This window comes from Purpureocillium lilacinum (genome assembly GCF_023168085.1).
Source record: "Purpureocillium lilacinum CBS 284.36 DNA, scaffold_5, whole genome shotgun sequence".
Taxonomy (NCBI): Eukaryota; Fungi; Ascomycota; class Sordariomycetes; order Hypocreales; family Ophiocordycipitaceae; genus Purpureocillium; species Purpureocillium lilacinum.
The window spans coordinates 2,300,578-2,327,788 of NW_027072115.1; the positions used below are offsets into that span (position 1 = coordinate 2,300,578).

The window sequence follows — 27,211 nt, forward strand, 5'->3', positions numbered from 1 at the left end:
GAGGTAGACTCGTATCGTGCAGGCCGCCATTCGCCGGCAGGAGCCACCCTGCAGAATGAAAAGCAGTAGTCGCGGTCGCTGTCGCTTGCCCAAGCGCGCCCAGTGCTTGGCAGCTCGGTCGCGACTGCCTCCACTGCGCCGAGATGCATCCGTGAGGCGCCTGCACTGGCCGCGCTTACAAGAGCCTGCCTGCGTACGAGCAGTACGAGTACGCTGCCTGCATGGCGCTGGCGCTCGCGCGGGCGCTGGCTCCAGCAAGAACACTTCCAACAACTAAGCGCACTGCAAGTTCGCTGCAGACGCGACGCCGCGCCGCCCGGAACCAGGCCGGCATGGCAAGCAGGTGGGGGTGCCCGAGCGTTGGAAAAAAAAACAGGCGATAGGCGATCTCGACCCAAATTTGCCATCCCAGCGGACGAATGTCACCAGCAATGCAGGCCAGGCAGGGTCCCAGCGAAGATCCAGCAAGCGGCCCAGCGGCGCCAATCCGCGTTGGAGGTGCGGCAGGCCAGGCGCCCAAGGCACTCAATCCAGGCGCACGCGCGCCCGTCCGTCTGTCTGCCGCGTGGGTCGCGTTTTGCATCGTCGGGGCCTTAGCTGGCAGCCTAGATGGGAAAATTTGCTTTATCGGCACCCTGCAAGCCGCCTGCGCGGGCGCGCTGCCAACTGGAACCAATGTCACGCATAGTGCGGTATAGTGACGTGCAGCAGTGCTGTGAAGTGCATGTATGTGGCTACGCACTGGACGTACACAATCAATCCATCAATTCATGCTCATGCCACGGTGCGCCAAACCATTGTTACCATCGACGGCAGACATCGAGATTATCATCGCCCGCCCGCCCCCGCTGCGTCGTCGCGGCTCTGGAGGTCTTAGTGCGGCGAGCGCCGCCCTCTTTCGCCTCGCCTCGCCTCGCTGGGGCCTGGGCAAGGTGTCTTTTGTTTCCCCGGCTGACTTGACGGCTGCTTGGCTCGCGGGGAAGCCAGAGTCGAGACGACTGGCTCCCGCACAAAGGTCGCCTGGGGAATGGGAAGGGTGAAGAAAAAAAAGCAGGCCCGGCAGGCCCAGCAGGCCCAGCAGGCCCAGCGAGCTCCACCGCCGGGGGCCCGCTGTGGCCTCGCGGCGGGCGACGGTTGGCGCGTTGGTAGGCCAGAAGCCCCCCCTCCCTGGCTGCCGCTCGTCCAGATCAGGAACCAGCCCCGGGCCCGTAATCAAAGTTTCGCGGTCAAGCACTGGAGACGTGTGTGCCGCCGCCGTCGTCGTCGAATGGAGCCGTCTCGCCAATCCGAATCCCAAATCCCACATGTCAGGACATGGACGGACGGCGGCCGCCCGCTGAGCGAGCGGCCCGTGAGCCAGACCCGGCCAGGGAGCAGGGAGCAGGGCCAAGGCCAAGGCGACGGAGCCGTGGCCGAAGCCGCCTTTCTCATCAGTCTCGTTTCGGCCCTTTGCCTCTGGCCGCTGCTGCGGTGGCATTGCGTCCCTCGTTCGCCACCGAGCAGCTGGAGACGGAGTGGCCCGGGGCTGCCGTCGGTTGGGACACTCGCTCTGCCAATGTGCTCGTAAAGGTGCCCTGTGCGACCGTGGCTGGCTGGCTGGCTGGTCATGGGCCGTGAGGGCCTTTGTCCTCCCCTCCGCCGCCGTCGAGCCAAGACACGCAGCAGTGTCGTCGTCGTCGAGCATGGCCCTGCTGCTGCTGCTATTTTTTCCCCTTCACCCCATGCTCATGGCTGGCTCGTTCTTCACGTGCGCATTCACAAGCAGCCGAGGGACCTCGAGCTAACGAACGCAAGCTCCAACCCCATGCAAAGGGCCTGCAAGCCTCGTGCACCCCCTTCCCACGCTCGCAGCCTCACGACACACACACACAACCCACGACCCATGCCAACCATGCCAGCCCGCCCGCTGCTGGGCCCGGCTCCAGCGCGCGCTGCAGAGCCCATCTGCGGGGCCAAGTCTGGGGACGGCAAGATGGGCTCTCGGCCCATTTCCCCGTCTGGCATGGCGTCACGCCCCGTCCGGGCTCCACCGATGGGATGTGGTTGCAGGGGGCAAAATGGCGTGGGTTTTCGGCGCACAGGCTTCGGGCGGAGATCGCCCAGTCGCAACCAGAGCGACATGTGGTGTTTGGTTTTCGACTGCTTCGGTCGCGAACGAGAGGCAGAGCGAGAGAAGGATGGATGGATGGAGGGAGATGGGTCCGTTGCTAGCGCGTGCTGTACCTTTTTCTTCGCTGCGCTGGCGTTCCTCACACGCCCCCCGAGTCGTGCGCCGCAGGTGCTGTTCGTATAGCGGTCTGTAGGCCTGATGTTCTCCCCCAATCCCCCAACCCTTTGGCCAGAATAAGGCCACCTGCGAGTTGAGGAACCCACTGCTCAACCCCCCAACTCCTTCGTTATCAGCTCGCGCCGCGCACTCGAGTGGACATGCGCGTAGCGGCCAGGGAATCGTCGAGATCGGCAGTACCTGGGCCGCCGTGCGCTTGGGCGCCCCTCATCGCGTACCGCACATGTAAATGGATCTGTTGGAAAGGATGGTGCTACTTGCTCGAGGTTGTAGTCCAGTTTCTGGACTATGCCCAAAGGTTGGGGGCGTGCGGCGTGGCCGTCGTCCGCCAGCTTCGGGTGGGCGCCCGCCAACGACCTTGGCTCGCTACGCTGCCGCGCTTCCTACCGCCACCCTCCCCTCCTTCCCGGGCAGGGCTCTCTCTGTCGCTCTCTCTGGCGGGTGTGGTCTGGGACACTACCGCACGGGGCGGGCGAGCAGTTCCCAGCGCCCTCCCCCCCCCAGAGACCCTTGCTGGAAGCCATTTTCCCTTTAAGACCTGGCGATATCCAGATCTCGCGCCTCGACTTGTAGCCTTCTCTTCTCCTCCCCCGCCCGCCGCTCGTCTTCCCTCGCAAACCCCTCCGGTTCCGCGCCCCTTTCGTTACCGTCCGTCGTCGGAGGCCGTGGCCGTGTGACAACCCTCGAGGACCTCTCTTGTTCCATTCGTCCTACGTACACGCCTTATTTCGATTCTTCCGTCGCGACTCGGGCTCCCGGCGCGCCGCACGCGATTGCTTCTCTTCCCCGAAGACACCGCATCTTATATCCCCAAGAACCGCCATCATGTCCGACAGCAAGCACGAGGTCTCGCAGACCGAGAACGGCGCCCCCATCAAGCGCGGCAAGAAGCGCGCCTGCATCAACCACTGCAAGCGCTTCTGGTGGCTTCACCTCATCATCTTCTGCTGCATCACGGTCCTCGTCGTGTGCCTTGTGTAAGTGCCGCCCCTGCCTCTTCGGCGAAATCTCGTCCTCTTCTCCCCCGCGCGGAACCCAGTGTACGAGCCGGCCGCGGCGGAATTTTCTGCGCGCCCTGCGTCTGTACGAGTTCGAGAACACGTCTCGTGCTCCTCTGCTCTTGGCAGCTCGTTCAGCTGAGACTTCGTGCGTGCGCCACCCGTTGGTTGCACGGCGATGGCCCCCGCCTTGCACGCAGCCCTGAGGAGTCGTTGCCAAGCACGACCAACACCAACAACGCCCTCTCCGCAATGCCGGAAATGACAGCTCAGGGGACTAATGCCGTGTTTTTTACAGCATCTTCGTTGGCGTGCCCAACATTGGTCAGTCCAAGGTCAACGCCGCCAAGCTGGAGATCCAGGGCGTCAACGTGCTCGACTCCACGCCCGACCAGTACTTGATGCAGATCAACTCTACCATTGAGACCGATGGCACCGTTCACGCCGACATCGACCCCTTCGAGGGCAAGATGTACCTCGACGACGTCAAGGACGCCCCGGCCTTCGCCACGCTCCAGTTCCCCCCCACCAACGCCGACAAGCACCAGAACGTCAACATCAGCCAGACGGTCAAGGTTGACGACCTGGAGGCCTTCAAGCAGTTCAACATCGCCTTCTTCAAGAGCCAGAACCTGACCGTCCGCATCGCTGGCAAGACCAAGATTCAGCCCGCCGGCCTCAACCGCAAGTACGACGTCGACTTCACTAAGTACCAGACCATCAACGGCCTGAACCTGCTCCAGGGCACCAAGGTCAAGGATGCCAAGGTCAACCTGACTGCCCTGACGGGTGAGAACTTCAAGGGTGTTGCTGAGATCACCAACCCCTCTCACTTCACTCTCGACCTTGTGAGTCCCACCCATGCCTGTTTTCGCTTATAAACCGCTGCTCTGTCAGCGCCGTGTCATGGCATCGCGGCTAACCATGCATCAGGGCAACGTCACTTTTGCCAACTTCGCCGCCGACCAGAACGTTGGCAACCTCACCATCAACAACCTTCTCCTTGTCCCCGGCCTGAACCGGGTCAACATCACCGCCGCCTTGAACCAGACTGGCGTTCTCTCCGCCCTGAACCTGAAGCCCGCCTGCGAGACTGGTGTTGTTCCCTTCAAGCTGTTGGGCGTCGACGTCGTCAACCATGGCAAGCAGATTCCGTACTTCCTCGCCGCTCTGGGCAGCGCCAACCAGACCGTGGACATCAACATTGCGGAGATCCTCGGCCTCACGGTGCCTGCTTGCCACTAAGGCGTTTAGGCGAGATGACGGAGTGAGACGAGTTCATTGGATGACGCGGAATTGATTTGGCCTGGCTTCGGTTGGTTTTGGATGACGTCTTTGTATACCTCTTCCAGCGTTTCTATCACTCTGGTGCACATGTCAGAGACTCAGTGAGTGGGCTTTGCGAGGGATGGAAAGACACATCGGTGGAGCCGTGCTCCGATTCATGATACCTTGATGCGCTTGTTAGTAATATAAGGCTGGCACAGTCCATTATAATGTTCAATGCACTTTATTGTGTTGGGTATCAACCTGTTTGCTGTATCCTTCCTTCGCAAGGGCGGCCGATCGCCGCCAGCCGCCTGTATGACTCGGAGCACTGATTCTACACTGTCTTGTTTTGCATGTGACACGCCTCGCCCTCACTTCCAGTCTCCCTTGCGCTTCTCACCCCTGCTGAGGCCGCCGACCGACGGCCCACCGCCGGTACCAGGCGAGGGCATCGACGCAGGAACAAAGTCGACGGTGGACCTTGCCCCAGACGACTTGCTCGACTCCATGCGCTTGACGAGCTTCTCCCGCGTTTGCTTCAACCTATCTACATAAGCCGATTCCGGAAATGCAGCCGGGTTCCATAGGTCCAGCGGCAACGTCGTCTCGTACTGCTTCACGCCATCTAGGCCGGCGTAGTCCATCAACTTGTCCGTGACGCTCGGGTTCTTGAGCGCCGTGGAGTTCTGCAACTTGGCGTTGAAGTGCGTGCCCGTCTTCTTGAGCTTGAGGAACTGCTCAAATGTCTTGCTCGCGCGCGTGGGAGGTGAGCCGGGCGGCGAAGGAGGAATGTCGAGGTTGGGTATGGTGGGGAGGGTGAGGTCATGGATGAGGGCGCGTGTGGCTGTATATGGTGATGACGGTGCACCCGTCACGTCTTCGTCATCGGCTGCGAGGTCTTCCTGCTGCTCTTCTGGGGGAAGAGATGGGCCCAAGGGGACGGCGCTCTGCGTAACGGTGGCAATTGCCGGCGTAGGGGGTTCTGAATCCGCGATTGAGGCACTCGGAATCTGCTGCACCGGCGCGGTGGGCTGAGGAGCTGCGGGTGCTGCCATTGGTGTCAGTTAATAGACCTCCTGAACAACGGAGATATCCTGAGAATGAATGACGCACATGGTGATGCCGCTAATGTGCGGCCCTCGGGCGCTGCTTTGTCCGGTACTGCCTCTGTAGTTGGAACCTGGGACTATCATCATGAGATACGGCCGAGGCGCAGGGGTCAGATCATAAAAGCAGTGGTACTCACCTGCTCCACGTGAGTCGATTGCTCCTCGTCCCCCTCATCGTCGCTGCTGGCATAAGCGACGAGGCCCGACATGATGCCCCAGCCTCGACCGGTGAAAGGTGGCTAAGGAAGTGAGATGCGGCTCATGAAACGTCAGTGAGAAATGGACAGTGAGCGAGCCAACGAGACTGCAGCGCCGAGATGGGCTGAGGCGCACAAGACTCAGCGCCTCCAACCTGCTTTGCTGTTGTGCAACCCCACAGCTCCTCATTGGCAGGAAAAACAACGGGCCCGCGTCTCGGCCCCACCCGGTTTTTCTGCGACGCTCCTGGCAGACAGACGACGAGATGCTCCAAGCTTTGCCGCCAAACTGAACAGCATCATCGTCGCCCCGTGCAACTCAGCCAGCTCCCATCTGTCCGCCGCCCGCCGGCCCCTCGCTGGACCATTCGCTCGCATACAGCCAGCGCGCACAGGGTTGCTGCCTGGTCCCCGCTGCAAACGCGCTTTGGGCCTGAGGCCAGCTGCGCACGCGTGCCAGGGGCCGCCCGCCCACGCGAAAACGACTTCTTGTTCAGCCGCGGAGCACCTCGACTTTTTCCAGAAGTACTACTCACCAACCTTAGCAAATCCTCCTGAGCCCGCGAGACCACCATGGCTCGGCCAAGAGACTCGCGCTCACCAGCTCCAGCAGGCAGCAGCAGCGGCCCACATGATGGCTCTCGTCGGCATCGGAACGATGACGGCTACGGCGGCGGCAACAACCGGCGCGACAGGAACCGACGGGACGACGCCAGGGATCATCGCCGGCTTAGCAGGTCGCGCAGCCCTGACGTGAGCATACCTGACCCCGTTGGAGAGCTTCTCCTTGATTTTGACATTCTTCTCTATGAGCAGCCCCGTCACTGGGACCACCGAGGTCCACGCCACCCCGAGCGAGACGTGATCAACAGGCGCGATCGTTCTCCAGCCGGCCGACGAGACGACGGCCCCTACCGCGGCGGAGGCCCTCGCGACTACCGCGACAGAGATCGCGACAGAGACAGAGACAGGGATCGAGACCGAGACAGAGATCGCCGCCGATCGCGTGACCGATATGGCGGCAGACCCAGATCGCCAGCCCGTCGCCGCCCTGGTAGCCGTGATAGCGACAGAAGCTACAGGAGCCGCGACGATGGCCGCGATCACGGTCGAGCCAAGCGTGAGGGGACGGCTGACTCTTCAGCGCGCAGCAACCGCCACGCGCCCGCCAACGACAGAGGCCGGGCCGGCCATGACAACGTCCGTTCCCCGAATCCCTTCATCAAACCCGACGTATCTGACAACTCTACTCAGTCTCCTGCTGTCAAGGCCGAGCCCGCTCAGTCTGACGCCGACAAGAAGGCGGAACGTCTTGCGAAACTCGAAGCCTGGAAGAAGAAGAAAGAGAGCCAGGTTCAACAGCAGAGGGCGGGTGATGCTACGCAAGCCCGGAAAATCCTTGCTGAAATGGACCAGTCTGGAGCTGTTCCTTCACCAGGCGCACCTTCTCCAGGTATTTCAAATGCTGCATCCCCAGGAACGATTGATAATTCCGGGAATGCGTCTCCTGCTCAGCCTTACGCTGGAAAATTTGACCCAAAGTCGATTGCGAAGAAATCGGCTGCCCGATCCAGCGACTCGACCAAGGCGGTCCTGGGGATGGTCGGCATCCAGCCACCAGTCTCTGTCCCAAAGACATCCCAGCAAGCTTCTACAGGTATTTTCCCTTCAGAGATCGGCGGCACGGACTCGGCTGACACCATCGCAGCAGCGTCATCGCTACCTGCAAACCGCGCCAAAGCTAGCGGCTTTGGCTTCGGAAAGTCTCAGAAGGGCCAGGTAGAGAATGGCAAAATGCCCAACAAGCGGATGCTGGATCTCGACGAGGACGACACCGTGAAGCGGAAGCTCACGAAGCTACCTACGCTATCAGTTGATGCCGACACCACGCCTTATGCCGATCAGGACGATGACGACGACGCCGGCGAGAACATCGCCGAGGACGAGGAGGCCGCCGTTGCTGCAGACCGAGCCGCTCACGAACGGCGATTGCAAGCTGAGAATCAGGCGGAGCAAGGTGCTGTAGAGCCCGACGCAGAGGGTGACCAGGCCATGAGCAATGTCGCGGACGCAGAAGTCGATGCATCCAAGACAGCTGCGACAACAGAAGCGCAGCCTGCTGCCGAGTCCATGGATGTCGATGGAGAGTCGGAAGTAGATCCTCTGGATGCATTCATGGCGAATCTCCACAAATCGGAAGCCCAAAAGGCAAAAACCCCTGCCCAGGGTACCAAGAGTTCTCATGTTCCGGAGACGTATTTCAGCGACGAGGACAACATCTACGACGCCGAGGGCAATGATGGCGCCAATAACATTCTGGCCATGACCAACAAGCGCAAGAAGAAAGACATTCCCACCACCGACTATAGCAAAATCAGTATCGACCCCGTTCGCAAGAACTTCTGGGTTGAGCCCTCCGAGGTAAAGGCTCTTACCGAGGACGAAGTTGCCGATCTGCGCCAGGAGCTCGACGGCATCAAAGTCAAAGGCAAAGACGTCCCAAGACCGGTCCAGAAATGGGCGCAGTGCGGCCTCATCCGCCAAGCGCTGGATGCCATCAGTAGCCTTGGCTTTGAGAAGCCGACAGCCATCCAGTCTCAAGCCATCCCCTCAATCATGTCCGGAAGAGATGTCATTGGTGTGGCGAAGACGGGCTCTGGCAAGACGCTTGCTTTCCTTCTGCCCATGTTCCGGCACATCATGGACCAGCCCAAACTCAAATCAACGGACGGGGCCATCGCTCTGGTGCTTGCACCGACGCGTGAACTGGCCACTCAGATCCACAAGGACTGCAAGCCATTCTTGAAGACTACTAATCTTCGCGCTGTCTGCGCCTACGGAGGTACCCCCGTCAGCGAGCAGATTGCCGACCTCAAGCGTGGTGCCGAGATCATCATCGCGACCCCTGGCCGCATGATTGACCTTTTGGCTGCCAACCAGGGACGAGTCACCAACCTGCGAAGAGTCACGTATGTGGTTCTCGACGAGGCAGACCGCATGTTCGACATGGGATTCGAGCCGCAGGTGATGAAGATTTTCGCAAATATGCGACCCGACAAGCAGACCATCCTGTTTTCCGCGACGATGCCACGTCTCATCGACTCGTTGACCAAAAAGGTCCTCAAGAACCCCGTGGAGATCACGGTCGGTGGGCGAAGCGTGGTCGCCAAGGAGATCGAGCAGATTGTCGAGGTTCGGGAGGAAACCGATAAATTCATCCGTGTACTGGAGCTGCTTGGCGAGCTCTACGACCGAGACGAGGACGCGCGGTCGCTCATTTTTGTCGAACGGCAAGACAAGGCGGATAGCCTCCTGAAGGAGCTCATGCAGAAGGGCTACCCATGCATGTCCATCCACGGCGGTAAAGATCAGGTCGACCGCGACTCCACCATTTCGGACTTCAAGAAGGGCATTTTCCCCATCCTTATTGCGACGTCGGTTGCTGCTCGCGGCCTGGATGTCAAGCAGCTGAAGCTCGTCATCAACTATGACGCGCCGAACCACTTGGAGGACTATGTCCATCGAGCTGGCCGCACTGGCCGTGCCGGAAACACAGGCGTTGCTGTCACGTTTATCACCCCCGAGCAGGAGAACTGCGCAACGGGCATCGCGAAGGCCCTGGAGCAGAGCGGACAGCCTGTTCCGGAGAAGCTCGAGGAGATGCGGAAGTCGTACCGCGAAAAGGTCAAGGCCGGAAAAGCAAAGGATTCTTCTGGATTCGGCGGCAAGGGCCTGGACCGACTCGACCAAGAGCGCGAAGCAGCTCGCCAGGTTCAGCGCAAGACGCACAGAGCTGAAGGCGAGGAGGAAGAAGAAAAAGAGGACAAAAAGGCCGAAGAAAAGGGCGAGAAGGCGTTCGAGGCTATCAGAGCGGCGGCATCCGGCGTCCAGGCTCGTGATAGCGCCAAGGCCGAGGGCGCAGACGGCAAGGCTTCTCAGAAGGGGGCCGCCGCAGTCGCAGGCGACAAGTCGGAGAATCCTCTCGACAAGGTCAGCTCGGCCGTCAGCGCCATCAACAGCCGTCTGGGCAAGTCTGGCCAGCTTCGCTCTGGTCAACCCATTGACAACAAGGGCCCCGACGCCGGCGCTTTCCACGCCACTCTCGAGATCAATGACTTCCCCCAGAAGGCCAGATGGGCGGTCACAAACCGCACCAACGTCGCCAAGATCCTCGACTCGACAGGTACCTCCATCACCACGAAGGGAAGCTTCTATCCTCCCGGCAAGGAAGTGCCGCCCAACGGCGACCCGAAGCTGTACATCCTTATTGAGGGTGACACCGAGGTGGCTGTGAGCTCGGCTCTCCAGGAAATGACGCGTCTGCTGAGAGAGGCGACGATCGCGGCAGCCGATGCCGACAGCCGGGCGCCAGCCAGCGGTCGGTACACGGTTACCTAGTAGGTGCTGTGATTTCACCTGTAGGAAGGCATCGGCGGTGTAAGGGGCGTGTTATCGCGAGGAGGCTTTTGGTACACGGTGTTGACGACGATGGCATTGGCGTATGGATGTTGTCCGGGAGGGGTTCGAGATATGTGGCACGACCACGTTTCCATTGGCTGCACTCTTTCTTGCTTGACGCGCGTGGCGTAGACGGGACTACCAGCTAGGTAGCAGTGTATGAAACAAAAGGACTTCTTTCAAAACAACGACGACGTGACTTCCGGCCGTGACATGACGCGAGGGAGCCGAGCCGCAAGGCCTCGGCGTTGAGCTCGTGGGGGAAGAACGAATCGCTGATGGTATATTGTGAAGAAAATTTGACCCAGGCAAGGGCCCTGCAACGAATGCCAACGAGAAGGGAACATCTGCCATATATATACACGCCTGCCTCGCTCAGTGACTGCCAGCCGGTGCAGCATAACAAATCCCACATCGGACCAAACGTCCGCTGCTCCCACGCCGGCTCCCGCTCCCGCTCCCGTTCGGATTCCCAAACACTGGACAACAACAACAAACAGACCCGCTCCGCTCCGTTGCGGGTCTTTTAATTCCACTGCCTGGCCTCGAGGCCCTCGTCCGCGTCTCTGGCCCGCCGCTCGGCCTCGCTGGCGCCCTTCATGGTGTCGGACCGGGACTGCTTTTTTTGCGCGTTGAGCTGGGCTTTGAGCTTGCCGCCCTTGTTGGCGGCCTTGGCGCGTGCCTATACATCGCGGACGCACGCAGTGTCAGCACTTATCCCACTTTCGTCCTCATGTGCCACATGCTTGATTTTCGTCCTGAGGGCGCTAGAAAACAGTGCGGCGGAAGGAGGGTCAGGGGGTAGGGATGGAAAGGGATTCGCGCACCTCTGCTGCCTCGGCGGCCCTCCTCCGGGCGTCCCCTGGGTCGACTGACGAGTCCCCGCCGGCGGGCTCGTGGCCGCCGCTGCCGCCGCCGAGTGTCCGGGGCGGGCCGCCGACCTTCTTGGGTACGGACGAGGTCGTCCTCGGGGCGGGGGCGGAGCCGAGGACGCGGCCTGGCGGGGAGGGGTTCGGCTCGGCCTTGCCGCAGATGTTGCCCATGCTGGACGAGGGACGGTGGAGGGAGGCCCTTTGTATCGACTTTACACGGCTGAGGGAGAGAAGGCGTTGGCTGTGAGCGGTTCCGACAGGCGGTCGGGAGAGAGGCGGACGCGGAGAGGGATATGCAACCCGCGGTCCGATGAAGAGACGGTCTGTTGCGGCACGGGGCAATGCGCGGGCGCTGCGGGCGGGGACGGGCGGGCTGTGCAGTAGCAGCGGTGTCAGTAGTAGTCCGGCAGGCTGCCGTTGCGGTGCTCCGTGAGTACTGAGTACGTACAGTAGCAGTCCTCAACGGCGCTCCGATGTGGACGTCTAGGCACAATTATTGCAAGTCGGGGGCCAGAGGCGGGGTGGAGGTAAGTTTTGTGTCAGGAACGGCGGCGCATGTCGTCGGCGGCGGCGCGGGATCGGCTCAGTTTCTTTCAGGGTCTCGCATGCGTGGTGTCACCTCCAGTGCAGGCAAGTACGTGGCTTGGAGCGGTTTCCCCAGACGAGGCGGGGTACGGCGGTGAGACCTCGGTGAGAGTCGGGAGCTCACCGTTCACCGGAGCTTCAGGTGCGTCTAGCCTGCCTACCCTGCAGGGGAATTTCGTCAGGGGAAATCGAGAGCGAGGGGCCGCACGACGAGCAATGGGTCTATCGCTTTGTTGTCATAGTCGCCTGAAGCATATATTCTCATCCAAGAGTAATTGTTTGCGCTGCTTATGGGTGAGTGCCTGTGTACTCTGCAATAATGCCGTGTCTGCTACCTCAGAGTAACGCGTGCCAAAGGCGTCCACGGCAGCACCTACATGCACGAAACACACATCAAGACAAGAGTGTGAGTGTCTTGCACCGAAGAGAAGATCAGGTTGCGCGCACTGCGGCGAGGCGCGAAAATTGCGTCAAAGTGATTGCCTCTCCCACCAAGCTCTGTTCGGCAAGCCCAAGTTCAACACGGAAGGCAGTTTGCGAAAGCAGCAATAGTAGTGGCGGGTCCACTGCCTCTACGGGCGAGAAGGATAATTTGAAGGCACCTGGTTAGCGCCAGCTTTGTGCTGCGCGCACCCGTCCCGCCGTTCGCGAAGCTTGCTGGGTGCCGCACGCAACTGTTTGCCGGGTTGCGCCAGTCCAGGGCACGGACGATGGCGATGAATTGATAGTGCCGCCGAGGACAAAGGGCCTCGACGCCATTGGCCGGGCCGAGAGGTGAGGTGATGGAGTCGCGTTGGCTAGGTCCTCTGTACCTTGACTACCGCCTTATCATCGCCGGGGCTGATCGTATGCGGTACTTTCGTAAGGCGGGCGGGCACCGGCGCAGGCAGTGCCACCTGAGGTCATGCTGGTCTTGCTGCTGGTGCTGCGGCGCGGCGGCTGCTGCCCCTCCACACCGGCGGGTCGGGGGGGCCCTTTTTTTTCGGAAGGACGTGGACTGCTGTGCTGGACGGCATGACCTGACCCTGGCCTGACCATCCGGGTTCTCACCCTCACGCTTGCCATCGCCCATCCCGCGCAACAGGACAGGGCAACGACGACCGCCCACAGCGCCTGCCTGAGTGCGGCTGCGGTCGCGCTGTTGCTGCTGCTGCTGCTGCTCACGCCGATGCTACTGCCGTTGCCGCCACCGCCGCTTCCCTGTCGTTGCTCCCGCTGCCCACCTCACGAGCACGAACCCGTCCCCGGCGCACACGCGGAGAGGCTCTTCTCTTCATCCTTTGCTCCGTGCCGTTCCTCGCCGCCGTCGCCTCACTCCCGAGCGCTCACTCGTCCTCCGCCTTCATTCGCTCCTCTGCTCCTCCAGGTCGACCCTCACTCCTCTGCTTGCCAGACAGAATAGCAGGCAGGAATTTCACCATCCAACGCTCCTCGCCAAGCGGGTTGAGCGCCCCTCCTGATCGCCTGTTGCGACAATTTGGTACCACTCCACGTCGGAAAGCAGCATGTATCAAGTGGCCGCCTCGATCGCAGGAGAATCCGTCTAGGTTACCTACCAGCCTCGACTTCTCACGCTCCCGCGCGGACTTCGTGTGGTTCTAACACTCCGGGGCGACTTCCGCGGTGCTCAAGCGCGCATTCGGCTCCTCCATCACCAGTCTTCTACCTCTATTCACACACCTGGACTGTTCGTCCACCGCCAGCCCTGACCATGGACGGCTCACACTTGCCCTTCGACGCCCACATGGGCGCGGCGTCTTCTTCGGCGGCCGGCATGGCTTCCCTCTCGCTCGACTTTGACGCATTCATGGCCGCTGATCACTCCGCCTCACACGGGCTTGGGCCTTTCGAGCCTTGCGTCCACGACGACGCGTGCCTGGACAACCACCACCATTTTCGTCAGCCGAAAGCTAGCAACAAGCTCAACAGCAGTTTCGCCCAGCCGTATCAAGCCGGCGTGCCCGTGTCGGCTTGCAGAGGCCACGGCCAGTCTGCGCAGCAACGCATTCCGGCAACAGCACCCACCTCCCCTACTCTGGACAATGGCCAGCCCTACACCTGGGAAAGCCTCTTCAACGACCATGCCCTGGACAACGCTGCCTTGCACACCGAGAACTTTGGCTTTTGTCAGGATGACGACTGTGCCTCTGAATGCAGCTCCGCGTGTGATGGGAGCTGTCCCAGCCAATGCGGGGATACCGGCCATGGCATCTGCTGTGACGACGATGCCTGTGGCAGCCCCAATTTGTGTCTTGACGAGGCATGTCAAGGCGCCAGCCACCCTTGCAACGACGAGAGTTGTCTAGCCGACAATGCCAGCGAGGCACCCTCCAAACCAAACCCTGCCATGACGGACGGCGACAAGGCTGCCGCCGCTGCCCTGGCTTCCTTCGGTGATGGTCAGCTTCAGATGATGCAGGACGCTCAAGCTGGCTTCATGCAAGCCTCGCCCACCGCGCCACCACCGACTCGGGACGGGCAGATGTCCTTCATGAACCTTCCCCAAACCCTGCCGTGCGGGAGTCTCTCGCTGGACTCCATGTATCCAAGCACGTCGCCTGGCTTCTCACACCAGCAGTTCCAAATGGCTTTCGAGTATGCTCTTGCGAACCATATCATGCAGTATCACGACCCGTCACGCGGCATGGCTCATGCTGGTAACTGCCTGGCAAACGACCCGGGCCAGTTCATCTCCAAATGCACACTGCCAAAGTTCAGCGCCAACGACAACGTCACCGACCCATACCTCTCACAGCTTCAGGGCGGACATGAATGTGGTTTTCAGGTCCAGGACCCGAACGCGTTTGCACATCACATCTTTGAAGAGCACAGGCCTGCACTCATGCTCCATGCTCAACATTTTCGACAACCTGGAGTACCACAGTCTAACATCCATGTCCATCACGGTGTTTCCCATCATCATGGGTCGCACACTGGGTCTCATATGGGCAGTCAAATGATCCAAGGAAAGAACTTCTCACCCTCGCCATCGCCACTGGCGGCCTTGTCCATGGGCCCGTCTCTCTCAACGACGCCATCGTCGTCTCTCGCAACCCCTTCGCCTCTTGAATCGGAGACTGGCTTCACTGAACCGAGCTCTAGCGCCAGGTCTAAGAGCCCTCACGCTGAGTCGAAACCACACATCCTCACAGAGGAGGACCAGTTCAGGTGTCGATGGGTTATGGGCGATGGCAGCGGCATCTGTGGCCATCGCTTCGACAATGACGAAGAACTGCAAAAGCACTGCAAGCTGGATCATCTCAAGCCGCTAAAGAAAGTCCGTGGTGGCTTCCGGTGCGGCTGGGAAGGCTGCACGCGAGACACGTGTTTCACTCAGAGGAGCAAGGTGGAGCGTCACATGCAGGTGCACACTGGATGTGAGTTCTACGGCTCTACTTGCTGGGAGCTCTCGAGGCTGACAGTTTACAGACAAACCGGTTCAGTGCACCATATGCGGTGCAGCATTGTCTGCAAAGCAAGCCCTTGATCAACATATGAGAATACACACGGGCGAGACGCCGTGGGTGTGCAAGTATCCCGGCTGCGGTTGTGCTTTTAAGCAGCAAAGCGCCCTCAGTAAGACCTATTCTGTTTCTGTTTTATTTGTAACTGATGGACTAACACGACGCCTAGCCATGCATGAGCGGACACACACGGGCGACAAGCCTTTGGAATGTGAAATTTGCGGCAAGAGGTTTAGCGAATCCTCCAATCTGTCCAAGCATCGCCGCACCCACAATGTCAAGGGCATGCATGAGTGCCAGCTCTGTGGCAAGGACTTCCACAGACTGGACCAGCTACGTCGACACATGGGCACGAACCACAAGGATAGACCAGCCGAAGTGGATGCTCTCCTGAGCAAGGCCAAGAGCAAAATGCAAGCTCAAAAAGTGTCCAAGGCGGCGCGGAAAAACAAGGGCAAGGGGGACGCGGACGGCCTGAGCGCCGATGCCCTCGAATTGATCGAGGATCATCTGGAGAGCGTTGTTATCGCTCAAGATTCATTATGAAGCTGCAGAGGAGGAGATGCATCGGACATGCACGTTGGGTTCTCATAACGAGCAATGACTACAGTGGGAGTGTCGTCTCAGACAGAGATGTGGAGTGAGGGACGACCAAGGCGTTGGGGATACCCCGGAGGCGCACATTGGCGGCGATATAAAAGCAAGGCTGAGCGAATGATTTGTACATTTGGATCCTGTCCAACGGACTATGCCGGACACGCTACGAATATGAGCCGTAGCATGAGAGGCACGAGCAATACGCATAGGCGACTGATCGGAAAGACAGTTTCCATGAAGTTCTGCTGTGTGACCGTAACATAACCGCCGGTGGTTCGATGTGCTCAACATCCACCACAATGTTGTGCGGACGAACCGGCAGTTCAGGGCATGCGCAGTTATCGGCTAGAAATTTGCCAAGATGGCAGTCACGTCGAACAGACCGAAATTTGATCATGACCTCATTTTTTTGATTTATAAGGCTGCTGATTGAGCGGCCCATGGCGGACGGCCGTTCCGCCCCCCAGAACGAGGCCCATACCGGGAAACAAGTACAAATCAGACCGAGATTCCCCAGAGCCATGCGATGCAAGTTCGGAAGCCTTTTGTTCAGAGAAAAAGCACGCCACGCCTCGATACCCCTCCCAATCCCTGTTCGTCTACCCTTGACGCTCCATTCGCCCCTCAAGTCCTGCAAACACTTAGGCCTAAAAGTGACTGTCAGCATACGATGCTCTGACGCGGTTGCGCAATGGGAGGACGAGGAGGAGCCGAGACGAGGTGTGAGTGCCCTTGCGTCCCGGTTCCTCCCTAATTGGCTCCCCGTGTCGGTGTGAATCGTACCTTGATGGCGTACTTCCTTTGGGGGAAGTGGGTGCTGCGCTTCTTGGTCTTCTCCAGGACGCGGGCCTTGTCCTCGGGTGACAGGCGGCGGCGGATGGCGCGGGTCTGCTTGGCGCGGAGGTCGAGGGGAGCGTACTTCTTGTTCTTGTAGAAGAGGCGGAGCTGCGAGCGTTGCTTGGCGTTGATGACGGTGAGGACGCGGGCGATGGACTTTCGCAGGTCGTGGCTGTGGAATCGGAGACGCCCCGGTCAGCAATCGACGATTCTACCATCTTCCCAACGATCCGGGGCCGCTGCCGTCGCGGGCATCCTCCAACCCTCGGATGTTGTTTCGTTCTCGGGGGGGAAATCCTCACATCTTGTTCAGCTTGGAGCCGGACGAGACGACCTTCTGGATGCGGAGCTGGCCCAGCTCGGTCTTGAGCTCGGCGAGCTGCTTCGTCAAATCGTCCTTGCTCTTGTCCCAGAGCTGGACGGCCTTAACCTTGCCCGACGACTAATAACGACATTTCGAGTCAGCGAATCTGTTTCATTCCTCCATTGTGTTCCCCTCCCATCCCGACGCAAGCAGAGAACCTCGACAGCGTGACGAAGAGCGAGAGCGGACGGTCAGATTGATGTTGTTTCGAGGAAAGTGGTCGTCGTCCGTCGGGCGGATTGATTTTGATATGACGGCGTCGGTGCGCGCACATGGGAGCGACGATGCCCTCTCGTTTCGACGGCAATTCGAGGTTCGGAAAAATGCTGCGACGACGACATGTTCGGGGTGCTTGCAAAGGGGCCATCACGACGCGGCAGGACTCACCATCTTTATTATCTTCGATGGGGGTGATGTGCGAAGTGTGTCGACGAGGTGCGTAAAGTGAGAAGTCAGCCTCGAACCGTTGACCGGGCGTATCGCAAATGGGATCAGTAGGGTCGCCTGGAGAATTTAGCAGAGGGTTTTGCCGAGACGGTGAAAATTTGCCCTAGGGCTTGGTTCTGTGCGCGCGCAGGGAAATTTTGGCGCCCTTGATTGGCCACACGCGTCGGAAAACCGGGGTGCAATTCAGCATCACGTGAGAGACCCCGTGGCCGAGTGGAGAGACTCTAGCGTGGGCGGTGAGCGGGTTTCTGCCAAGTCGGGTGGATGGCGACGCCGTGACGCAGGGCGTGTCGCTGGATCCGGGACTAGGCGTGCGTGTCCGTGTGTGTGGCATGTCCCCTGGACAGCTTGCTTCCCGCTCTGCCCGGTGACATTGCAACTGTCGCATCTCTCCCACAACGAACCATGTCTGCGCCAACAGGAAGCGGGGGCTGGGCCCAGCTGCGGCAGCAGGCCCGGACGCTGGAGACTCAGGTAAGGAAGGGCTGCTTCTTCTTCCCCGTCGGGCGACGATGCTGCGTGCCGGCTATACTCCCTTTTGCATGTGCCGCCGCCGGGATAGCGAATCGCTGACCCTCGGCAACGACAACCCGCAGACGGAGACGCTTTTCCACACGTACTCGCAGTTCTCGACGGCCGCCAACATACCGCCGAAGCCGACCGACCAGGAGCGAGAAACCGAAGCCAAGATCCAGGAGCTGCTGGAAAAGGTGAGCCCATCCTCGGCCCCCTTCGATGCATGCGCGCAACTGCCATGCCCATTGCTAGAGAAGGCGTACGGGAAGCTGACCAGGGTTGTGTGAACCACCTAACAGCGCGAGTCGGTCGTCTCGCAGCTCGCGCGGCTGCTCGACTCGGAGGCCAGCCTCACCTCATCCGCGCTCAAGCAGAACAACCTCTCGCTGCTGCGGGAGAAGCTGGCGGCGCACCGGCGCGACCTGGGCCGGCTGCGCGGGACGCTGCAACAGGCGCGCGACCGAGCCAACCTGCTGACCAACGTGCGGTCCGACATCGACCAGTACCGCGCCAACAACCCGGAGGCGGCCGAGGCCGAGTACATGATCGACGAGCGGCGGCGCATCGACAACAGCCATGGCATGGCCGACAGCGTGCTGAGCCAGGCGTACGCCGTCAACGACAGCTTCGTCCTGCAGCGCGAGACCCTGTCGAGCATCAACCGCCGCATCACCCTGGCGGCGAGCAAGGTGCCGGGTATCAACACGCTCATCGGGAGAATATCCGCCAAGAAGAGGAGGGACGGCATCATCATGGGTTGCTTCATTGCCCTTTGCTTCATCGTATTTTGGTGGCTGCTATAAGAGCCGGATGCGGATGAGATGACGACGGCGGGAGACTAATACATTTGGCGGGGCGACGAGGGACCGCACGGGGGGAAACAGGGCAACGGGATCTGATCCGCATGGGCAACGGCGTTTTCAGCGGGGTATCAGCGTTCATATCTATCTGTCTATGAGGTTCTTGTTGTACAATATGGCAGGGCCATATGGTCGTTTCGTAGCAAAATTTTACAGACGGCGGCGGCACGCTCGGTGCCGACCAGCACGTATCTCTTCTATGCCTTGGGGCTGTCCTGACGCGCCTTGCCGGGAAGCTGCTCCCGCGCTGCGGCCGGGCGGGCGGCATCTCTCTTGATCTCGTCGACGAGGCGGGCGAGGCCCTTGGTCAGGCCCTCGACCTCGTCCGGGTGGCCGGTGCCGCTGCCCGCCCAGCGGATGCGGCAGTGGTGGTCGACGAGGTAGGTGTAGCCGACCTTTGTGTTGAGCAAGCCAATAGACTCGCGAATGCTGTCGGTGATGCCTCTGCGGACGAGGAAGTACTTGTCCCAGTCCTGCTCAGGGAAGCGCTTGCGGAGAGAGCCGCGGAAGAGACGAACGAGCCAGGCCTTGCCGGCGTTGTCCTCGTAGTTGACGTTGACGAGCTGCGCGAGGCCGGGCTCGCGGGCGACGAGGTCGTGCAGGGCCGGGTTGGCGGTGCGGGAGGTGAAGCTGGCGACCTGCTGCTCCGCCCACTGGCTGCTAAAGATGGAGACGACGGAGGCGCGGCCGGCGAGCAGGGGCGTGGTGTCGCGCGGGGCGGTGTCGGTCTTGAGGAGGGTCTCGCCGTAGAGGTTGGGGAAGAAGAGGGAGAGCTCGGCCTTGAAGAGGCGCGGGGGCGCGATGAAGGACTTGCCCTGGTGGAACTGGAGGTTGCCCCAGTCGCGGAAGTAGGGACGCGAGATCTGGGCGGTCCTAGATGCGCATCATCAGTCAGCCATTGTTCCTCGTCCTTGTCTGTCACTCGCGAGCCTTCTCGAAGGAGCAACGGGTCGACGGGCGGTTGGCAAGGCTTACAGCTCTTTTCGCCGCTGCAGGTGCTTGTCGTAGTCGACAAAGTCCTCCTTGCGCTGCTTAAAGGAGCGGGCGTCGATGCCCGTGTTCTCGCCGGGCTTGGGGGGCAACGGCATGCCGATGGGCCGGGGCAGGGGCTTGGGGACGAAATGGCCCTCGACGCGCTTGCCGTAGGAGCGCGGGGCCTCGATGGGGGCGCCGGCGACGGCGCTCTTGGGGTCGAGGGAGGCTCCGGCGGCGGGCTTCTCTGCGCGGGCGGCGCGCGGCGCGGACGTGGCGAGGCTGCGTCGCTGCTGCTGTTGCTGAAGCCGTCGGTGATGTGGTGACGGGTTGAGGTATCGCTCCGACTGAGACGGCTGGCGGCAGTGAGCGCAGGGGAAGGCGGACTGCTGCAAGGGCCGGAGGGCGAGGCGGCCCAGGGCCAGCTCCAGCCGTTGCGAGGCCATTGTGGTGCTTGCGCGCGTCGGCGCTGGAGACGGGACTGAATTAGTGGTGGTCGTGTGGTTTGGTTGGCGGTGTGGCCGAAGTTGGAATCGGGGTTGAGCAACGTCGTCAAGTCGCGAGAGGCGGCCCCGTAAAATTTCCATTTCCAGGTCGCGCCAACGGCCGAGGAGCCTGAAGTGCCTTGGAGGGTTCACCCCGTCTCCACTATGTCGGCCGCGAAGTCGCCCGGCTAGAGGTGCCCGGAGGTGCCTGCCGTTGCCGGCACTCGACCCGTTCCGTCGGGTGTACATACCTTGGTAGGTCCGTGGTGACTTCCAGGTTCCCCGTCAGGAATACTTGGGCAGGTACATTATGTACTCAAGTCAGATTCGTCGACGCCAGCCCGCGGAGCCAGCTACCTTTACTTATCAACTTATCAAGCAACAAGCCGCGGCCGCCCCTTTTAGATGCAACCTATTATTATCTAGTTACGTCTGACGTCCGACAAAGCACTCCGTAGCATGCAGCCAGCAGTCGACGATGTCGACGCCCTTGCAGGACGGCACCGACGCCGTCTCACCCTGCCAGAGGCTGCCAGATGTCGCCTCGTTGAAGCTGCAAGACGCGCGCCATGTTGACGACCAGCGGCGAGCCGGGGACTCGCCCAAGCCGCCAACGCTTGACCAGCTCCCCACGGAAATTGTCGAGCACATTCTTGGTTATTTCGAACAACCATTACACATGAACCTTTACGAGCTGCAATATCGGAGACTCCACTCTCCCCTGGCGCGGGATGCCTGGAACACCCGCCAAAAGGCCGTTCAGAGCCTGCGCCTCGTGTGTCGACGCCTTCACGACCTTGCATCGCCATTGCTGTTCCCGTATGTCTCCCTGAGCCTTGACCAAGAGTCTTTGGACGCGGTGGACAGAATCTCCCGGCGACCGTACCTTGCAGCGGGTGTCCGCGGTGTCATGGTGGACCAGACGTGTCGTGATGGCGCCTTGGTCAACGGCCAACGCCCCTTTACCGAGTTCAACAGAGAGCTCATCGAGAAGCTACAGAGATACGCCATCGACTTCTATTACGACACGCACGAGTTCGCGGATGACGAGGGCGGGCACGAGGAGGACAAGGCACGGGCCCGTCTGGAAGTACGCAACTTCCGGGTCATATGCAACGCATGGAACGCGAACTATCGGATCCCGGCCCGGGCCGAGTCGGACGACTTGGTCTCCGACGTCGCAGAGGCGCAGAAATACGTGGACCTCCTTCGGCGAGGACGTGCGGCCTACGCGCGCGCCTTCGAAAAGCAGGTCCGCCTAGTCAGTGACGGCACCTTCCTCCGGGTGCTCGCGGCCGCCTTTGCCCGGATGCCGCGCCTGGATACGGTAAACGTGGGAGGACGACGGCTACGCTTGTATGCCAACTGCCGTGACCAACATCGGGTGCTCACAGACGATGACGAGCTGGAGCGGTTCGTGGAGTCGCAGGCTTGGTCCCGGACCGAGACGCCGCCCAATAATATGTTTGTTGAAGTGCTTCTTGCCGCCCACGCCGCCGGCAGACGACTGAGGCATATCTACGCCGAAAACGCCAGGCTCGGCACGCACGTGGCCGTGGCAAGACCAGACGAGGGAGCGGACGAAGACATAGGGGAGAAGCTGCGGGCGGTAAGTCAGGCATTAGAGTCAGTTCATCTCTTTGTCGATGAGCGACTTGACCCTGCCGAGGCCAGTTTCGTCGACGACTATGCCTCAACCGTCACTTCCGGCAGGGAGCTTCGCACCCTCGTCCTGGAAGGACACGCCAGGTACCACTCGATGCACCGTGTCGAGCTGACAAGCCACGCGCCATGCCTGACCACGGCAGACTGGCCGTGCCTGCGGAAGCTGCACGTTTATTACGCCGCCGTGTCGCAGACGGACCTTGAGGCGCTGTGCGGCGGCTTGCGCGACGGGTCCCTGCATAACTTGCTCCTGGTGTTTGTCTTCCTCATCAGCGGCCTGTGGGCAGACGTGCTGGACGCGCTCCGCAGCAAGGTGTCTCGCGGCGAGGGCTGCAGCGCGCGGCTACTGAGGCCCATGGGGGCCGAGATGCGCAACCTGGTTGAGCGTCACGTCATCGAGGACGAGGCTACGCGCAGCGCGTGGGAGGCCCAGGGGTTTGCGAGGCTGGAACCGATAGTCACGCAGCGGGCGGAGTGGTATCTTGCCGGCGACCCAAGGGCCCCGGTGAATCCCTTTCGGGGTGAGCTGGACGAGGAACACTGCAAGTTGAGACATTGAGCGGTGCAATGGTGCTCTGCGCGAAGCGGTGGTGCATGGCGGCGTATGCACCACATTTCGGGTTGATAAGCGGAGTTTTGGTTAGGTGGGTAGGCAGCGGGCGTGTTTAGGCGCAAAACATGGCATAACAGCTGGGCGTTGCCCCAGGAGCGGGAAGTAAGCTACTGGAAAATTACCGAGTATTTCCGGAGACTCGTACAGATCCAATTGTCGAATGCGCCTCGGGAGAAAGTGGTGACGAGTTTTGCTCATCACGATGGCGGACGTTGATGCCGGGTAGATGGGCGTTAGACGGCCGTCCACGGCCTGGTTTGCGCCGGATCGCTGACCCGCAGTTCGGCTCGGCGTCAGTGCCCGCTGCCCGGGCGCCTCATGGCGGGGTCTGATCCCAGCCCGTGTGCCGCGCTGCCCGCCTGCCGCCGCTGCCTCTGAGGTGCCGCTGAGTGTACGCGGGGTTCAATATTTCACAGCACGGTCCAGCACCCGGGCAGGCCCCCCAACAAGCCTAACCCACCTCACCTGTCTGACTCCACCCAGTCCAATGGCTGGTGGAAGCCCCTCCCCTCACCAAACCTGGCGTCAGACGTTGCCCCGAACTGCCCTGCTCGCTTCCCCAGACTCTCTCTCTCTCCCCACTGCCAATCCGGCTTCGGCTATTCGCGGCGGCTCAACCACCGACGACGCTGTGCCGACTGAAGCCATCGCACTTCGGCCTTGCGCTTCGTCGCCGGCAACCCAGCACCGCGTCTCTCCCGTGGTGTGTGTCTGGGGCAGGCCCAGCAGCACGGCAGCTTCTCTTTTTTTCTTCCCTTCTCCCCTACCTCCTTCTTCTTCGTCGTCGGATCATCATCTCAAGGCAGCATACCGTGGGCCGCGCCGTTGCTGACCATCTCTCTCTCGCACTCTCCCTTCCTCGACGCCCGCCTCGCCTGGTCGGTCCTCCGTCCGTAAGCGTCGTCTCACCGGCCCGGCTCTTCCGTTGGTTCGCAAAAAGAACACAAGGGACACGCGGAATACAAGAGGGAGAGAAATAGATAGAGCGAGAAAGAGAAAGAGAGGCTGCGTGGTGTTTCCCTCCCCCGCAGATCGGAGGACACACTCGCACAACATCACAATGTTTATGCAGCGGGGATCGCGCGTGCTGCGCAGGCAGCTCCAGGCCACCAAGGTCGTGGGCAGGGCCGCGATGACCAAGGCCAGCGGCTCTGGGGTCAAGGTCAACGTGGGCGGTTGCATGGCCGCTGCCGCGCCGAGGTGGTTCTCCGAGTCGAGGCGGCTGTGCGCCGTCAAGCCGGTGCTCCTGGCTGACATTGGCGAGGGTGAGTGTCCCCCAGGTTTCTGAGCACGGAGAGGTGCGCTGACTGGATCGTGACAGGCATCGTCGAGTGCGAAGTCATCCAGTGGTTCGTCGAGCCCGGGGCGCGCGTCGAGGAATTCTCCCCGCTGTGCGAGGTGCAGAGCGACAAGGCCTCGGTCGAGATCACCAGCCGCTTCGCCGGCACGGTCAAGAAGCTCTACTACGACGCCGGCGAGATGGCCAAGGTCGGCAAGCCCTTTGTCGACATTGACATTGAGGGCGACGACGCGGCGGCAGCGCCTCCGCCGGAGCAGGTACAAGCACAGGAGCAGCAGCAGCAGCAGCCCCCGCCCCCGCCGCCTACATCGTCGCAACAACAACAGCAGCAGCCTCAAGCAAGCAGTCCAGCTCCGCCGCCGCCGCAGACCAATGGCAACGGCGCCAAGCCCAAGGGCAAGATGGCGACGCTGGCGACGCCCGCGGTCCGACACCTGTCCAAGGAGCTCAACGTCGACATTGCCGACATTGACGGCACCGGCAAGGACGGGCGCGTCCTCAAGGAGGATATCTACAAGTATGTCCAGGGCGGAGGACAGCAAGCACCACAGCCGGGCCAGGCCGCGCCTCCGGCTGCCGGCGTGGCCGACACGTCGGTGCAGACGGAGACGCGGGAGCCGCTCTCGCAGGTGCAGCAGATGATGTTCAAGTCGATGACGCGGTCCCTCAACATCCCCCACTTCCTCTACGCCGACGAGATCGACATGTCGGACCTCGTGTCCCTCCGGGCGCGCCTCAACAAGGTGCTCGCGTCCAGCCCCGTTGCCGACGGCAGCCCGGCCAAGCTCTCGTACCTCCCCTTCATCATCAAGGCCGTCTCGCTGGCGCTGTACCAGTTCCCCATCCTCAACGCGCGCGTCGAGGTGGACCCGGAGACGGGCAAGCCGTCGCTCATCAAGCGCTCGCAGCACAACATCGGCGTGGCCATGGACGCGCCGCAGGGCCTCGTCGTACCGGTCATTAAGAACGTCGGCAGCCTCAACATCGTGTCCATCGCGGCCGAGCTCGTGCGGCTGCAGGGCCTCGCGCACGCCGGCAAGCTGACGCCGGCCGACATGTCGGGCGGCACCATCACCGTGTCCAACATCGGCAACATCGGCGGCACGTATCTCAGCCCCGTCATTGTCGAGCGCGAGGTGGCCATCCTCGGCATCGGGCGCATGCGCGCCGTGCCGGCCTTTGACGAGCACGACAATGTGGTCAAGAAGCACGTCTGCAACTTTAGCTGGAGCGCCGACCACCGCGTCGTCGACGGCGCCACCATGGCCCGCGCCGCCGAGGTGGTGCGCCGGGTCGTCGAGGAGCCCGACGTCATGGTCATGCAGCTGAGGTAGTGGCCGGGGGCTACGAAGTGTGGACGTAGCTGGGAAGAAGGAGGGGTTTAGACAGCAGTAGCCCTTCTCGTGCGTGACGCACGCATGTCATATCCGTAGTAGAGCGCGCCGGGATGTTTCAATGATAGAACCAAAAGAGAGACGATGCAGTCACACGACACACAAAACACACACACACAGGCCCAGGGGCAACGGGATACCTCCGAGGTATTGGAATAAAAAACCAGGCTGCTCGTGACCGAACACCTCCAACCCTTGCACTTCCTTGGGATGCACACACACACACCTGTAAGCTCCAGCCGCGGCCCGGCCCGTCCACCCCCCCCTTCACTCCCCCGTCGTCTTCTCCCTCCCCCCGCCCGTCCTTCGCGTGCCGCCGTCCACTCGGAACCTGGAAGCACCATGAGCCTCGCCAACAACAACCCAAGACGGACACGACACACAACACGCACACACTCTCACCCATGCAGCCTCCCTCTCTCTCTCACCCACCCAGCCGCTCTCGGACCGGACCGCTTTCCCCCCGCGGAAGCACCCTCATCCCAGCAAAGAGGAGGACAAGCACGCCCGCCCGCGCGCCCGTGCCTGAGGGTGATACAGCACTAGGGTACTGAATGATTTTGCTCAGCTCGGGCTCGGGGGTTTCTGCTCCCCTGCACAGCGAGCGGTCCGTCGTCAGCCGCACGTCCGGCGGCTGCGGCGATGCACGTTTCTCTTTCTTTCCCCCGCGGAGCCTGGTCCTGTAGTAATACAGTACTGCCAAGGATCTATTTGAAGCAATCGACCGTAGATTATGCCCGTGGGCGGGGGGGTGCTGGACCGAGGCTGCAGTGTGTACATCACGGCACTGGCTTGGCCTGGCCTGGCCTGGTGGTCATGGAGGGGCGTCAACTGCGTGCACGCACACGCGGTGAGCCTCGCCAAGAGGTGCCTGGATGTGTGTGCTCACGCAACGAAACTGGGCATCATCAACGTCATCGTCCTCGCCCTTCCCGATGATGTTGTCCACGGGGAGAGACGCGTGACCACCGCCATCCCATCCCATCCCACCCATCCATCTGTATCCCATCCCATTACCTCATTTCATTCACAGCCTCGCCGCATCGGGTGTGCGCCCGCCGACTTTCGTCCTGCGTGAACGCGGGCGGCCCGTCGCGGGCTCGCCTCTCTCTCCGTCTACGAGCCGTCCGCACATGCAGTACTGTGCTGTACTTGATACCACACACCAGCACATAAGGTTGTGTCGTTGGGCTGACCCTACTTACCTACCTGTCCCGCGTGGTGCCTTGCCCCTACCTGACGGCCACCACCACCTCACCAGTTCCATCCCCCGCCTCATCCCCCTCTCCCTCAAACCCCCACGGTCGTACAGTTTATTGCTGTAGGCTCGGGTTTCATTCAGGTGCCTACGCTTGCCACCAGAGGCTGAAACCGGAATCATCATGACAGCTTCTTGCGCATCCCCGCGCTGGCATGTTTCTGGTCTCGTCCTCTCAGCTAGATAGATATCAGGAGCCTGCACTTACATGCACCTGGCGCAACACGTTACAACTCGCGAAGCCTCCCTCACATCTGAAAAAAAGACCATGCTACATTCTAGTAAGGAATTAGTACTTCCTCGCAAGCCTGTGCTCCGTACGCGCGCGGGCGCGCAATGACGACACAGCACGTGTCTTTGTACATGTGCAATGCTGCTGCGTACTTACTTCGTGGTGGTGGTGCAACACATCAACGACAAGCGCCACTCCCAGCCTCTGGGCAGAGAACAGCGTGTGAGCGAGAGCGCGCGTGTGTGACAATGGGGGTCGCAGGCTGAACGTCATGGCCGTCGTACTTCCCCTTTGAGCAGGCCCTGCATGCGGGCGGCCGCTTGCGCATGCACATGGCTGTGGCCCCCCCGGAACGTTGGGCTACGCATGTACTAGCACCAGGGCACGCACGAGCCATCATGGGTTTGCCGAGTGCGGGGTGCTTCTGGGCGT

General features: G+C 61.2%; 10 protein-coding genes across 10 annotated transcripts; 6 read left to right on the forward strand and 4 right to left on the reverse strand.

The window, feature by feature from the left end:
• Window positions 1-3,112: 3,112 nt before the first annotated feature.
• Window positions 3,113-4,530, forward strand: PLICBS_007286 (uncharacterized protein; the record flags this gene model as incomplete). The annotated part of the gene is made up of 3 exons (XM_018320717.2): window positions 3,113-3,264; window positions 3,584-4,133; window positions 4,219-4,530. 3 exons carry the CDS (start codon window positions 3,113-3,115, stop codon window positions 4,528-4,530), a joined length of 1,014 nt encoding a protein of 337 aa, XP_018180614.1.
• A 395-nt stretch (window positions 4,531-4,925) lies between these two features.
• On the reverse strand, window positions 4,926-5,872 carry PLICBS_007287 (uncharacterized protein; the record flags this gene model as incomplete). Its single annotated transcript, XM_018320718.2, has 3 exons — window positions 4,926-5,602; window positions 5,668-5,740; window positions 5,801-5,872. The coding sequence occupies 3 exons, from the start codon at window positions 5,870-5,872 to the stop codon at window positions 4,926-4,928; spliced, it is 822 nt and encodes a 273-aa protein (XP_018180615.2).
• A 561-nt stretch (window positions 5,873-6,433) lies between these two features.
• Window positions 6,434-10,258, forward strand: PLICBS_007288 (pre-mRNA processing RNA-helicase; the record flags this gene model as incomplete). Its single annotated transcript, XM_018320719.2, has 1 exon — window positions 6,434-10,258. One exon carries the CDS (start codon window positions 6,434-6,436, stop codon window positions 10,256-10,258), a length of 3,825 nt encoding a protein of 1,274 aa, XP_018180616.2.
• A 586-nt stretch (window positions 10,259-10,844) lies between these two features.
• Window positions 10,845-11,361, reverse strand: PLICBS_007289 (uncharacterized protein; the record flags this gene model as incomplete). Its single annotated transcript, XM_018320720.2, has 2 exons — window positions 10,845-11,000; window positions 11,146-11,361. 2 exons carry the CDS (start codon window positions 11,359-11,361, stop codon window positions 10,845-10,847), a joined length of 372 nt encoding a protein of 123 aa, XP_018180617.1.
• A 2,125-nt stretch (window positions 11,362-13,486) lies between these two features.
• PLICBS_007290 (uncharacterized protein) lies at window positions 13,487-15,785 on the forward strand (the record flags this gene model as incomplete). The annotated part of the gene is made up of 4 exons (XM_065601147.1): window positions 13,487-13,916; window positions 14,082-14,577; window positions 14,728-15,152; window positions 15,409-15,785. 4 exons carry the CDS (start codon window positions 13,487-13,489, stop codon window positions 15,783-15,785), a joined length of 1,728 nt encoding a protein of 575 aa, XP_065457219.1.
• Window positions 15,786-16,586: 801 nt separating this feature from the next.
• On the reverse strand, window positions 16,587-17,427 carry PLICBS_007291 (60S ribosomal protein uL29; the record flags this gene model as incomplete). Its single annotated transcript, XM_018320722.2, has 3 exons — window positions 16,587-16,845; window positions 16,976-17,115; window positions 17,425-17,427. 3 exons carry the CDS (start codon window positions 17,425-17,427, stop codon window positions 16,587-16,589), a joined length of 402 nt encoding a protein of 133 aa, XP_018180619.2.
• Window positions 17,428-17,889: 462 nt separating this feature from the next.
• PLICBS_007292 (uncharacterized protein) lies at window positions 17,890-18,803 on the forward strand (the record flags this gene model as incomplete). Its single annotated transcript, XM_018320723.1, has 3 exons — window positions 17,890-17,958; window positions 18,081-18,194; window positions 18,300-18,803. The coding sequence occupies 3 exons, from the start codon at window positions 17,890-17,892 to the stop codon at window positions 18,801-18,803; spliced, it is 687 nt and encodes a 228-aa protein (XP_018180620.1).
• Window positions 18,804-19,057: 254 nt separating this feature from the next.
• On the reverse strand, window positions 19,058-20,278 carry PLICBS_007293 (mitochondrial ATPase complex subunit atp10; the record flags this gene model as incomplete). The annotated part of the gene is made up of 2 exons (XM_018320724.1): window positions 19,058-19,733; window positions 19,836-20,278. 2 exons carry the CDS (start codon window positions 20,276-20,278, stop codon window positions 19,058-19,060), a joined length of 1,119 nt encoding a protein of 372 aa, XP_018180621.1.
• A 517-nt stretch (window positions 20,279-20,795) lies between these two features.
• PLICBS_007294 (uncharacterized protein) lies at window positions 20,796-22,541 on the forward strand (the record flags this gene model as incomplete). Its single annotated transcript, XM_018320725.2, has 1 exon — window positions 20,796-22,541. One exon carries the CDS (start codon window positions 20,796-20,798, stop codon window positions 22,539-22,541), a length of 1,746 nt encoding a protein of 581 aa, XP_018180622.2.
• Window positions 22,542-23,655: 1,114 nt separating this feature from the next.
• PLICBS_007295 (uncharacterized protein) lies at window positions 23,656-25,229 on the forward strand (the record flags this gene model as incomplete). Its single annotated transcript, XM_065601148.1, has 2 exons — window positions 23,656-23,860; window positions 23,917-25,229. The coding sequence occupies 2 exons, from the start codon at window positions 23,656-23,658 to the stop codon at window positions 25,227-25,229; spliced, it is 1,518 nt and encodes a 505-aa protein (XP_065457220.1).
• Window positions 25,230-27,211: the final 1,982 nt, after the last annotated feature.